The sequence below is a fragment of the Nothoprocta perdicaria genome, unplaced genomic scaffold (genome assembly GCF_003342845.1).
Source record: "Nothoprocta perdicaria isolate Ctin4 unplaced genomic scaffold, notPer1 scaffold_275, whole genome shotgun sequence".
NCBI lineage: Eukaryota > Metazoa > Chordata > Aves > Tinamiformes > Tinamidae > Nothoprocta > Nothoprocta perdicaria.
The window spans coordinates 5,912-18,283 of NW_020455505.1; the positions used below are offsets into that span (position 1 = coordinate 5,912).

General features: G+C 58.7%; 1 protein-coding gene across 1 annotated transcript; it reads left to right on the plus strand.

Moving 5' to 3' along the window:
- The first annotated feature begins 3,300 nt into the window (after positions 1-3,300).
- On the plus strand, positions 3,301-8,171 carry THY1 (Thy-1 cell surface antigen). Its single transcript, XM_026041020.1, has 4 exons — positions 3,301-3,350; positions 5,633-5,714; positions 6,016-6,351; positions 6,847-8,171. Exons 2-4 carry the CDS (start codon positions 5,678-5,680, stop codon positions 6,957-6,959), a joined length of 486 nt encoding a protein of 161 aa, XP_025896805.1. The 5' UTR covers positions 3,301-3,350; positions 5,633-5,677; the 3' UTR covers positions 6,960-8,171.
- The last annotated feature ends 4,201 nt before the right edge of the window (positions 8,172-12,372 follow it).

Below are 12,372 nucleotides of genomic sequence, written 5' to 3' on the forward strand. Positions count from 1 at the left end.
CCATGGAAAAAAAGGCAATGCATAGATTTATGAAAAAGTCAATTCCTTTCCCTGAAAGAGACCACAGAGAGATGGGAATGGGTCATTGGAGCCTCCTGGCTCTGTAGCCGGAGCCCAGGCGAACAAAACTCTCCATTCTCCTTAGCAAATAGAAGCGGCAATGGCAGGTGAAAAGCTGCTAAAAAAAGTCTTCAAAAATGCCCTTTGCTCCAAGGGAGGGACTGCAAAGATTCATGTCATGATGAGGTGCAGCCTAGGTGCATCTGCACCTATGGGGACCATGGCACTTGTTGCTCAATATTGGGGAGGAGGGCAGTGCTGAGGGCAGGGCTTGCAGACCCCACATGGAGAGCCAGCCTCAGGCTTGAGCAGGTGGCAGGGCAGCCCTGGGATGCACTGGGCTGCTGAGGAGGAACACACAGGGAGCCTGGGGTCCCCGCTCACTCATTCCCAGAGCATGCTCCTTTGTCCCTGCTAACAATGGGACGGATGAGCCTGTGCTGGAGCTGATGACACAAGCCCCAAGTGCAGGGAGCAGCTGGCGGCTGCTAAAGGGAAGCACTGTGTGCGCTCCAGTCCCATGCATGCAGCTAGGGTGTTAGCCAGGCTGGGGCATCCCTCTCCCAATGGTCCTCCTGACAGTCCCCAGACTCGCCAAGCATCTGAACTCTTGCACATGCCTGAAAGGAAGAACATTCCCTGCCTTTTTTTAACCCTCCTCCAGAGCACGGAGCCTCCTGGCTGGTCTGGAGTGCAGAGTACTTCTGCATCCCTGCTCCTCTCTTCTGGAAACCTCCATAGAGCCTGCATAGTGAGAGTTAACCATCCTGGCCTGGTGGTTTCTTCATAAATAAGAAATGTTCATAAACTGCTTCCATTTCTGAAGACCTAGCAGGCAGAAGGGAGGAGTTAATGCAGGGAAGCCATTTCCATCTTCTGTAGCATCACTGCATTATTCATCTCTCCGTCTCCAAGGGCCAGAAACAGAGTGGGGAAAGCGAGGCCGGAGGTGGTGGATGGACAAAGGCAGCATTGCACTTTGAGAGCTTTCCTTGGCCAGCACCCTGGAAGGCTGATGCTGGCACTTGCCTGCCCCTGTTTTTTGTGACTCTGTGCTGCAGGCTGGAGGGAGGGGAGCAGTCTCCTCCACCTATGATCCATGCAGTGATGCTGCAAAGCCCAAGGGCTGCCTATCTGGGCCATGCTCCACATAGCATCCATGGGGCCTTGCTAGGCTCCCAGGGGCTATTGTGTCTCTCTGATCAAGGGCAGAGCTCATCTGCAGCTTTCCATTCTTGTCCCTCACAGGTGGAATGGGCAGTGCCTGGGTTTGCCTTAGCTCTGTAAGAGGGGTGAGTCCTTTGCATCCCTCCAGCCTGCTGGTGCTCTGGGCCCAGGTGGATAGCACTGATTCCTGGATGCACTTACTCATCCTGTAGCTCTCCAGCTGTTAATTGGTGCTGGGAGGATGCCAAAGGCCTTTCTGAAAGAGACACTTTCAGATGCATCTGCCCAGGGCCCTCATGTCTCTCCTCTCCAGCAATAAGCAGGGGGGATGTTGATGGGAAGGGACTGCTGCACGTGGACTGTGCTGTCGCATTAGGAGCAGAAGCCACATCACATCACCCTGCAGTTATTCACGAGCAACAGGGAGAGGGAGAAAGACTCTTTTCTTCACACTTTTGGAGGCAGGATGAAGGCAGGAGAGAAATCTTCCTGTTGGAATTTCTCTCCCATATTCTTCCTCTCCTTTGGAGGTAGTCAGGAGGGGACCTTCCTCCATCTCAGTGGTAAGCGTGATCTACCGGACATGGACATGGACAGCAGTCAGGCTGCAATCTGCAATGAGGCTCCTTGCAGCTGGGAAAACTTCCACAAGGAGCCTCCTGCAAACACCTAGACAGGAAGCTGTCTGCTGGTGCTGCTCAGAAACTGCACACTCATGCCTGCCTCCACAGCAGCACCAGCCAGAGATTTAAAGGGAGCTGCAGTCATTTGCAATGGGTCTTAAGCATTTGCATGCCTTCAGAAGCAATTTTGAGCTTGTATTCTTTTGCTTCCTACCCTTCTGTAGCCAGAGCTGTGGAGGAGATAGAGCTCACAGATATGTGCAGCTCGGTGTGTGTCTGTGGCACATGTGTGTGCACATTGCTACATGCTGTGCTTTGATGCAGACTTTCTGCTTGCAAATTTTTGCAGTAGCGCAGCAGGGCAGCATGCATGCTGTGTCTGAATTGATCTACAAAGGGGTGCTGCCACTTACATTCTGCCATTTGTCAGTTACCTGGACTGATATCTGTCAGTCTGTGTTATCCACTGCCAGCAGTGCAATCACGTGCAGGTGACACAGCTGTGTGTAATGCCCATATTTGGGTCACTTGACGTGCAGCTGACACAACAGATAGGAGCAGGCCTTGGCTCCCTCTACAGCAGCAAGCTTAGCACTGGGAAGCCTGCTATGCCCTCCTCAGGCATCACAGGACCCCCAGCCCGCCTGTGTCCCAAGCCCCATTTGGGGCAGCCTGCCCACAGCCCACCTAGGGAGAGAGCACCTGGAGCCGAGATTCTATTGAATTAGCAAAACCATTGCTGCACAGCCAGCTTGCAACACCTCAGCACCCAAATGACACCTGGGATCAGGTTCTGCCGAAGCAGAATATGACTTTTCATATCAACTTTCACAGTGCCAGCCATTTTGGTGGAGCCCAGTAAGGGCATAAAGATGGGGCAGGGCATCCTGCAGCCTTCTACTCCTTCCTGGGGAGCTTCAGGACAAACCCCAGCTGATGCTCAGCATCCCTGACTGTCCCGAACTGTGGCTTCCTTTCCTGCTACCCCAGCCTTGCTGGAGGGCAGGGAGGAGGTCTTTGGCCGGGCTCTCCTCAGGTCCCTAGCTGCTCTCCTGTGCAGTAGTTGCTCTGCTTAAGCCCCATCCCCACCATACGATGGGTGATGGGAGCCAGTGAGGCACAAGCCCTCCCCGAGGTCCTCACTTGCCCTAAGACACCAGGGTCAGGGCTTGGCCATGTCCCTTTGCTGTGTCCCCAGCCCTTTCCACCACTACGCACTGTGCAAAGAGGGGCTCCCGGGTGCATTGCAGGAGACGTGCGATCGTGGGGACCCCCGGGCCGGCTGCCCCCACCGCTGGCCCGGGGCGGAGGCGGCGACCCCCCCGCTCCCCCCTCGTCACCGCAGGGCCGGGGGCCGAGCCTGCGTGACGCCGCCCGGCCCTGATTTGCTGGTTCCGCCCGCCCGGCCCGGCCCAAACTGCGGGAGCGCCGCGCCGCACCGCCCACAGCGCCGGCGGCAGCACCGGGCAGCACCGGGCAGCGCCCGCAGCAGCCCCGCAGGTAGGCACGGAGCGGCGGGCGCCGGGGAGCGCGTCCCGAGCAGGGGCTGCTTTGGGAGGGTGGCGGTCGCGCAGGGAGATGCTCGAGATGCTCGTCCTTGTTCGCCCTGGTACTCGCCCCATGCACACACACACACTTACAGACCTGCATACATACGCACACACGTGCATGCTTCCCAAAGAGTCGGGACTGCAGTATTTCTCCTGGGTGTGTGCATCCCTATCTGCCAGCTGGTCCCACACCCTTGTGATACCCATACAAGTCTGTTGTCCCCAAGGTGGGCAGCTCTTGCACGGGGCCCTTTGGCCCCATACAGGCCCCAGGTGCAGTTGCCGTTTGCCCTGCTCCTCCTGCACACACACACACTTGCACCTCATGCATGCAGGTGCACAGCAGCCCCCCCATCCTGGCCCCTGCTGCTGCCTCCATGCAGCAGGCTCTGTCCTGCACAGCCAGGGAGAATGCATTTCCCCCAACTCATCCCATCCCATCTGTCTGCCTCTCTTTCTATTCCCTGGCTTCCCTTCTCCCTTGCTTGAGCTTCTCAGGGTGGCTGGCACAGAGGTACTGCTGCAGAGATGCCGCAGGCAGGTGATAGAGTCTTTGGTGCAAGGTTTTGCTCTGCAAGAACACGAGTGGCTCCAAGGCAGTCATTCCTGGGAGTCCCATCCTCGCAGAAAGCCTCAGGGGGTCAGGTGAGAGCAAGGGCTACCTGGGTAGCCCTGCTCCTATTACAACATGCAAGAGGACAGAAGGGATTTAGGGCGCCCAAGAGCATGAAGTCTAGAAGATCTAATTCCTTTTGTACATAGATGAAAGGAAATCCCCCTCCCCAGGAGCTCATTTTCAGTGGTTTTCTGGAGAAGAAGCTGATTGTGACCTAGAGGGTGTCCCAAGTTGTCTGAGATGATGTGGGTTGGAGGTAAGAAAGCTAGGGCAAGGGCCCGTTTTTAGGAATCTGAAGGAGACTCAGACCGTCTCCTCCTGCATGTCCTTGTCCTCCATAGGAAACCTCTTGCTCATCAAGATTGAACAGAAGCAGAATTTTTGTTCTTGGCTTTAGTTGGGGGTGGGGATTTTCAGATCTTCCACAGCTTTGCAGTGAGCAAATGAGCTTGGTATTTCCTGTTCAAATGTTACATGAAAAACCCCAAAAACGCCAAATAGAAAAATCCATCTGACTGCAGTACAGACAGTTCCCACCTCCTCCTTGGATGCTTAGTCAGGTTCAGATGGGCAAAACGGGTGTCTGTCCTCCCCTCTGCTTGCCAGGTGAAGGGCTGGACCCAGGCACACATTCCCCGGGCTGGAGGGCTCACTGAAGCCATTTGTCCTTCAGCCCCAGTTTTGTCTCTGCTGCTCCCCCACCCTATTCCTCCGCTCCGTATGTCTGCGGCTGCATTCCCTGTGCAATTGCTTGGCTGGGCTGCAAACCTTTAATTGATTCCTCTCAAGCTGTTTGAGGCTGCTGGCAGCCCTGGGGTTTTGACAGTAAATCCATGGGTCCTTCCCTAGCACAGACCGCAAGGCAGCCTGGAGACAGTCAGGCTGCAGACCAGGGTCGCAGAGCAGAGGACTCCGCCACTGCAAAAGGCTTCCTCCCCATGGCTCGCGGAGCTTAGCTCAACCCCTGGAGACCTGGTGCCATCCTCTGGCAGACTTGGCTCCCTGTCTGTCTGCCTCCTTCTCCGTCCTCGCCGCTCTTGGCCCCTTTCCCTCACTGCATTGCAATGAGTCATCTCTGCTGAGCTCACCCGCCTGTGCCGCGGCAGGGGGGGCTGGCAGGCCTGGCCACCCGCCGTCCTGCACAAAGGGAGGGTCCCTCAGCCGGCACCTGGCCAGCTGCGAGCCGCGGCAGTCCAGCCATGATGTGCAGGCCAGGGAACACATCCTCGCAGCTCTTCCCTGTCCCTCGACCAGGCACCCAGCAGGAAAAGGGGCAGAGGGAGGGATGCAGGCTCCAGCCTCGCTGCAGGCAGCTGCAGGTCCATGCCAGGCTATTTTAACGCCTGGTGTGGGGGATACAGACAGGGAAAGCATTGCCTAAGGATATGAAAAGGCGATGGGAGCCAAACCCTGATGCCCTGCTCCCTAAATCCGTGGCAGGGCCAGACTTTCTCTGCTGAGGGGATCTTTTATCGTGATGAGGAGCAGGCAATGCACTAGCATTTGAGGGGAAGACGCTGCCTGCCTCCCTTGTCGTGTGTGGCCGCTAGTGCACATACATGTCTGCGTGCTGGGGCCATGGTTCTGCTTAACTGCCATCTTCTCTCCCTGCCCAGGCTCCCTTCTCACCGGCAGCTGCCTCCGGGCACCGCGGCGCAGAGATGAACCCCACTGTTGGCATTGCCGTCTTCCTGACAGGTATGGTCAGTGGGTGACACATCCTCTCTTGCCGTCTAGCAACCTTGGCCCTGACTCACGGGACACATGCTGCAGCCCCCAGTTCCATGAGGAACAGGGCTGCAGCATCTCCCACACAGGGTGGATATCCGGGACCCATTCCCAGGGGTGCAGGGCACGCTGGAGTGGGGTGGGCACAAGGTGTCTGGGGAAGGGGCAGCAAGGTTCAACTCTCTCCAGAATGCTATTTCGTACTAGGGAGGTTGCATGGGCCTCCCCAGTTCTCACCGCTCTCCGTTTGACCCCTGCTTGCCTTTCCCAGTGCTCCAAGCCACTCACTGTCAAATGATCAAGGATCTGAGCGCCTGCTTGTTGGGCCAGAACCTGCGGGTGGACTGCCACTATGAGAACAGAACCAGCAACCCCCTGACCTACGAGTTCAGCATCACCAAGGACAACAGGAAGCACGTCATCCACAGCACCATAAGCGTCTCTGAGAACGCCTACCGGAACCGGGCCAATGTCACCATGCACAAGAACCTGGTGTGCCTGCACCTGCAGAGCTTCACCACCAGCGACGAGGGCGTCTACCTGTGTGAACTGAAGGCCACTAACGACTACACCATCAACCAGTCAAAGAACATCACTGTCATCAAAGGTGAGTTTGGCAATGGTGCCTGGTCTCTGGCTCCCCTTCAGCCCCTCCTTCCCATCTGCCCCTTGGGTAAACAGGGCCAGCAAGGAAATCCATGACTGCATAAGATGTCTCCAAACCTTCCCGGATCCCTGTTCATATGTTCCAAGCCTTATACGTCCAGATTCAGGACAGCAGAGCAGCCAGCCCTATGGGAAGTCCCACTCGGACCCAGTTCAATCCCTCTCCAGTCCTGCAACTCCAGAGTTCCTATTCTTGCCTTGTCATCTCTCTTTGAGGAGAGGCAGGACTTGATGTTCCTTGGGCTCTGTATGTCCCCAAAAGCTATCCCAATGGGATGACACAAAGTGGGAGGAGAAACTGAAAGCAATGGGCCAGGCCAGGATTTGCTGCACAAACACAGCAGAAAGTAGGCAAGCAGCACCCCTTAAAACATCTATCCTGTTGCAGAGAGATCTCACGTCTCCGTCTCTCACCCCTCCTTTCCTCTCCTCACAGACAAACTGGAGAAATGCGCCGGCTTCAGCCTCTTGATCCAGAACACCTCATGGCTCCTGCTGCTCCTCCTTTCCCTGCCTCTCCTGCAAGCCGTGGACTTCGTGTCCCTCTGAGAGGAAAAGCACACACACTCGCACGCACGCACACGCACATACACACTCATACCCCGATTCCCCCCCAGCAAACCCGCTCCCCCCCGCTGGAATGTGGCCCTTGGAAAGAGAAGCCAAGCGATGTGAAACAAATGCAACCTCTATATTATCTCTATATAGCCGTATATCTAATGCTAACCCCCTGTCCTGTGCTGAGACCTGCCACGATGCGCTCACGTGTCCCAAGCACTGCCCCCAGCCCAAGCACGGTGGTCCCACTCAGCAGCACCGCTTCTCCCATCCCACTGCCCCCAGCTTGCTCCAGCTGCTGTGTTCCTGCTGCGGGCACTGGCCCCGCACCTCCCATCCTTTTACTTGCCATTTCTTGCCTGTTTTCACCTGGAGAAAGACAGACAGGCTTGCAGGTAAGAGAGACAGTGGGCGTGCAGGGATGCAGAGGGGTGTCCGGGCTGGGTGCAGTGAATTGGAATTGAGTTTCTCCTAATTTGCTTTTTTTCCCACTGAGCTGTAAGTGAGGCCTCCAGGCGTCATCTGGTACTTTGGGCTGCCAAAGCCCGAGGCATCCATTGGGACTAGTCCTTAGCTGTGACGAGGGAAATTGCTGCCAGCAACCGCTTGTGGCAGAGACGAGCAGAGCGACTCTGAGCTAGCGGCTCCCTGCAGGAGCTAACCAGGCTGGTGGCACAGGAGGGCTCCCCTGAGGGACCGTGACCCCAGATCTCCCTCCCCAGGAAGCTGGTCTACCCTTCTCCAAACGTCTTGCCTGATGGCGTCGTAGGAAACACCTGATGGTCCTGATCCCTCCTTGTGCCTGGCCCTGGGCACCCTCAGGAGAGGCTGAGCAACCTTCCTCCGGTGCAATCTTCCTCTGAAGTCCATCTATACCTCCTGCTCGCTTCCTCCCTTTTGACATTTTGGCATTTCCCCGTCTCCAGTGAAGAACAACATAGGGCCTATGGGCAGCTCAGCTCATGACCACCGCTTCAGCTAGGCCAGGATGTCCCCAAGAAGGCTGCAGGGAGGGTGGTGAACTTTCCCCGTGTGCCGAGATGACAGAGAGCCCTCCGTGCCGGCTGCTGCTCCCTCCTCGCTTTCCTCCGCGCACCCAGCTCCGGCCAGCCCTGGCCCTGCCTGCTTGCTTGCCACGCAGCATTGCCGAGGCCGTGCACGGCCGGGGCTCCCCGCTGGGCTCACTACTGAGTGCTGCGGTGGGCACCCAGCCTGGCTCGCAGCGCACGGGTGCATCTCCACACTCATTTTTTTGTGAACATTTGTAGTTGTTCCCACGGCTTGTTGTCAAAGAAACTTTGTTAAAGGGGGATAAAAAAAAAAAAAAAAAAAAAAAAAAAAAAAAAAAAAAGGGAACCCCTTCCAGAAGCAACAAGAACATCCATCTTTCAAGAGTTTTCCTCTGTCCGCACAATAAAACCCTAGGTCGTGTGTTGGAGCCGCGTGTCTGTGGGTGCAAGGCGAGGGCCGTGGTGCGGCTCATCCCCTGCTAGGAGGGAGGGAAGGGGCCCACATTTGCAGTGGGACGCTGGGGATGCCCTGGCCCTCTTGCTGGCACAGGGCAGCCTTCCCCTCCATGTGCCTCCACTGAGGCCTCTCCAGTCCCACAGGAATGGAGTGAGGCCGGAGCAGTCCAGCCTTCCATCCCCAGTGGGGACCTCAGCACTCACTCCGGCCCCATTGTGAGCTCGGGGCCAGCGCTCCGGTGTGTGGCAGGGCCACCGGTTCCGTCGGGACCCGGCGAAGGGGGTAAGTGGGTGTCTCAGGAGGCCTGCTCCTGCCTGGCACCCCAGGCAGGTCCTGCGAGCGGGTCTCCATCCCATCAGCCCAGGGTGCCTGGGCTGCAAAGGGGAGTCTGTGCCAGCGCTTGGGGCGGATGCTCCAGGGAGGGCACAGTCGGCACCAAAGCCATGGGCACGTGTGGGAGTGGGGCTGGGGTGCAGGCACATCAGTGCCCCTGCTGTGTTCTTGCTGATGTGCTTGCTGGTGTGCAGGCTCTGCCCATGGCCTCGGGCTCCGAAGCAGTTGGGAGCAGCTACACAACGCTCCCCACTCCAGATTCAGGTGCTGCGCAGGGGGACACGGATGGAGAACCCCCACTTGCCCAGGGGCTTGGGAGCAGGTTCCCAACACCGCTGCCGTGACCCACAGCAGTGTGCGGCAGCTAGGCCCAGCCCTGACGCTGGCGCGGCCCTCCCTGTTCCCGGGCAGCAGGGAGGAAAATGCTCGCGTAATTGCATCCCGCCTAATTATCCAAAGCAGGTGCTTCCTGAGTCACAGCCTACCTGGGTGCTGGCGCATAGGGTGTCCCGTGCCACTTGGAGTCCTTGGAGCCCGCTTTGGGTCTTTGGAGCCCGCTTTGGAGCTGGGCTTGGGACACAGCGCAGGGTGCCCCTGCTCCCACCTCTGCTGCCGACCTGGGGAGGCTCTTCCCACCACACCTTGCTCCAAGAGGAGCAAAACCATGACCATCCCCTCCTCTCGCTGCTCTGCTTCCAGCACTCCTGGTGGCCATGGGCTCCTGACCACCACAGGCTTCCTCTTCCCTCCGAGACCAACTTTTCTCCCCTGGACTGCTTCTCCCTTCCCAGACCTCTGCCCATACTCACTCCCAGGTGTCCCACCTATTTCTGCAGCACCTTGGCCCCAGCTTCCCTCCTGGCCAGCACCCTCTTGCCGTGGGCCACCAGACCCCGGGGCTCACGTCCCCTTTAAGCCTTCCTGAAGCTGGAATGCGAGAGGAGCATTTCGGTGCCCTGCGAGGTCAGATAAAGACGCTATATTTATCTAGCCGGTAACCTGAGCCATGAATTTGTGCTGTGGCGTTTTTTACACAGCCCCGTGGCCCTCCAGCACATCCCCCTCGGGCCATTTCGCCCAGGCCCTGGAGGGTGCAGGAGCCAAGCCTTGGGCTGTCCAGCCCTCTGCATCGCTCCCTCTGCTCCAGCCCCAGAGGAAGTGCCCGAGGAGGCAGGATCTGCTCCCCCTTGCCAAGCCCCACGGCAGTGCCCATGACCAGCCGCTCGCCTGCAGCCATGCCGGCCTTGCCCCCGTGACCAGTCGCTGTGTGTCCAGCTGCCCATGCACAGGTGAGTGATGGGACCACTACGGAGATGCCAGCAAAGCGGGGTCAGAGCCTGAGAGGTTGCAAGGGGAACCCAGTCAGAATCTCACCTTTTCCCTTCAGCTGGGTGAAACCTGGGGAGAAGCTGCTGGACGTGTAGCTTCTGGGGAGCTTCCCCAGGGACCCTTCTATTCTTCTGCCCGCAGACCTCAGAGCAGTGGCTCTTACGTCAGGGCTCCCCGTGGGTTTGGCATTTGGCTGCCTTGGGGGTGGCCCGACAGGAGGGGTGAGTCGCAGGTTTTGTAGCCAGGCAAGTATGTGTCAGCGGCACGATGGCAGCATGGGTCCTGCCGGTGACTCCCAGGCAGCATGTGGAGCGAGTTGGAGGTCCCTCATCTCCTACTAGGGGATGCATTTGCTAGGAGTGGAGGAGCCCTAGAGCCCCCCCAGGCTCTGAGATCTCTTTATCGCTGCTTAAGTGCTTCCCACAAGCCTCCGGCAAGCACAAAGCCACCGGAGCACATTCCAGTTTCTGGGGGCTGCCCTTTCCCATGGCAAATGCAGCTATGCCTGGGCTCGTCTCTCCAGGGAAGGGGCAGTGGGCTGCCCTGACCCCCATGGCACCATAGGGACATGGATGTGAAGTTCTTCCCCCCTGAGTGTCCCGCTGTCCCGGAGGTTGCTCCTCCAGTAACCTCTGGGCTGGAACATCATGTCTCAGGGAAGGCGGACACAGCTCCAAGGCTGCGTAAGCAAGAAGCAGCTGCACTGCAACACCTTGGATGACACTGGGGCTGTGAAAACTGAGACTGCTGGATGCTTCATGGGCCACGTAGCCTCCATCAGAGCCCGGAACTCGAGGTCCTGGGTGGATATCAGGGGCTGGAGAGGGAGGAGTGTATCCAGGGAGCGTCCTTCCCTGCTCCTCCACTTCTGGGGTGTGTATTTACCTCCCCAACAAGTCTGATGCTATCCCAGCCTGGAGTTCTCCTATCAGGACAGCTGGCCCAAATTGGAGGCCAGAGCTAGAGAATGGGGGGAGCAGCTCCTCGGTGCCTGGGCTCCAGGGTCCCATCTCCGTGCTGGCTGCTGCCTGTCCGCGTGATGCCAGACCGGACATTCCTGTGCCTCAGCTTCCCCGGACACCCAAGGAGGATAATGAGGGTGCAGGAGGCCTGACTCAGCGATGCCGGCCCCAGGGCCGTGCCAGGCAGGCAGCAGGAAAGCTCAGCGTTGTTGTGGGCAGGGAGGGGCCGTGCAGGCCGGGAAGCCATGGGAGGATCCGGGGTTTTCTCACACCCTCTCAGCTCCTCCAGCTCGGGGACACGCTCTCGTCTCCTGCAGCCCTGGGGTCCAGCACGGCGTGACAGGTCCAGGTGGTTGCAGTGGTCCTACACGGTAAGGTCGCTCCCATTCCTATCAGCCCGGCAGGTCCCCGCTCCCTGCGCCCACATCCCGCTCTGGGCTGTCCCACTGCCCCTGCCTGGCGCCAGTGCCTTTCCCAGGGCAGCAAGACCTGCACATGGGTGAGCAGCTGCCGGTAGTGCCCTGGGCAGGGATGCCGGCTGGGCAGGGAGTTCCTGCATGCCTGGGGTCGGCACAGCCACGCTGCCCCGAGCGCAGGGCTTCAGCCGGCTGCTTCAGCCTGCTGCTCCGTGCCCCAGCGAGCAGGCAACTGGCAAGGAGTGGCTTCCTGGGAGCCCGAGGGCTCAGCTGCCCTCATCCCAGCGCAGTCAGCCCGCAGGCCGGGGTGCCACATCCCTTGGAGCACAATTCCCCACTGCACATATTGAATCCCATCTGGCAAAGCCACTCCTGGGCCCTCTGAGCGCTGGTGAGGGTGGCCAGGGCTGTCAGGGAAGTGCCAGATGTTTCACAGGAGTATTTGCCCCCAAGCAGATTATTCACCCCTCTGTTCCCAAACAGGTCTGTGCGCTCTGGCTTGCTCTTGCTTGCAAACATTTTCCTCCCTGCTCGGGGAAGCCGGTTCCCTCCACAGTAGCAACAGCAACCAGGACGCGGCTGGATGGCCACAAAGCCAGGCTGCCGGCCAGGGGGCCACAGTGACTCCTGCAGCACACCCGGGGCCACCTGCATGCTGGGGTTATCTGGAGCAGAGGCAGCACTGGAGCTCATGCCCACGGCCCCTTGGTCCTGCGCCCCGTGGAGAGGCTCATCCCACCGCACCGTGCGCTCTCCCCTCCCGCCGACTCCGGTTTCACTCGGATCGGTTTCACCTGGCTGCTGGCCTGTGGAAAATGCAGGGCATGCACACCCTGTGCCTGGGCTGGGGGGAGGCCCGGGGCCCGCACTCGCCTGGGGTCCCAGAGGGAAAGGGCT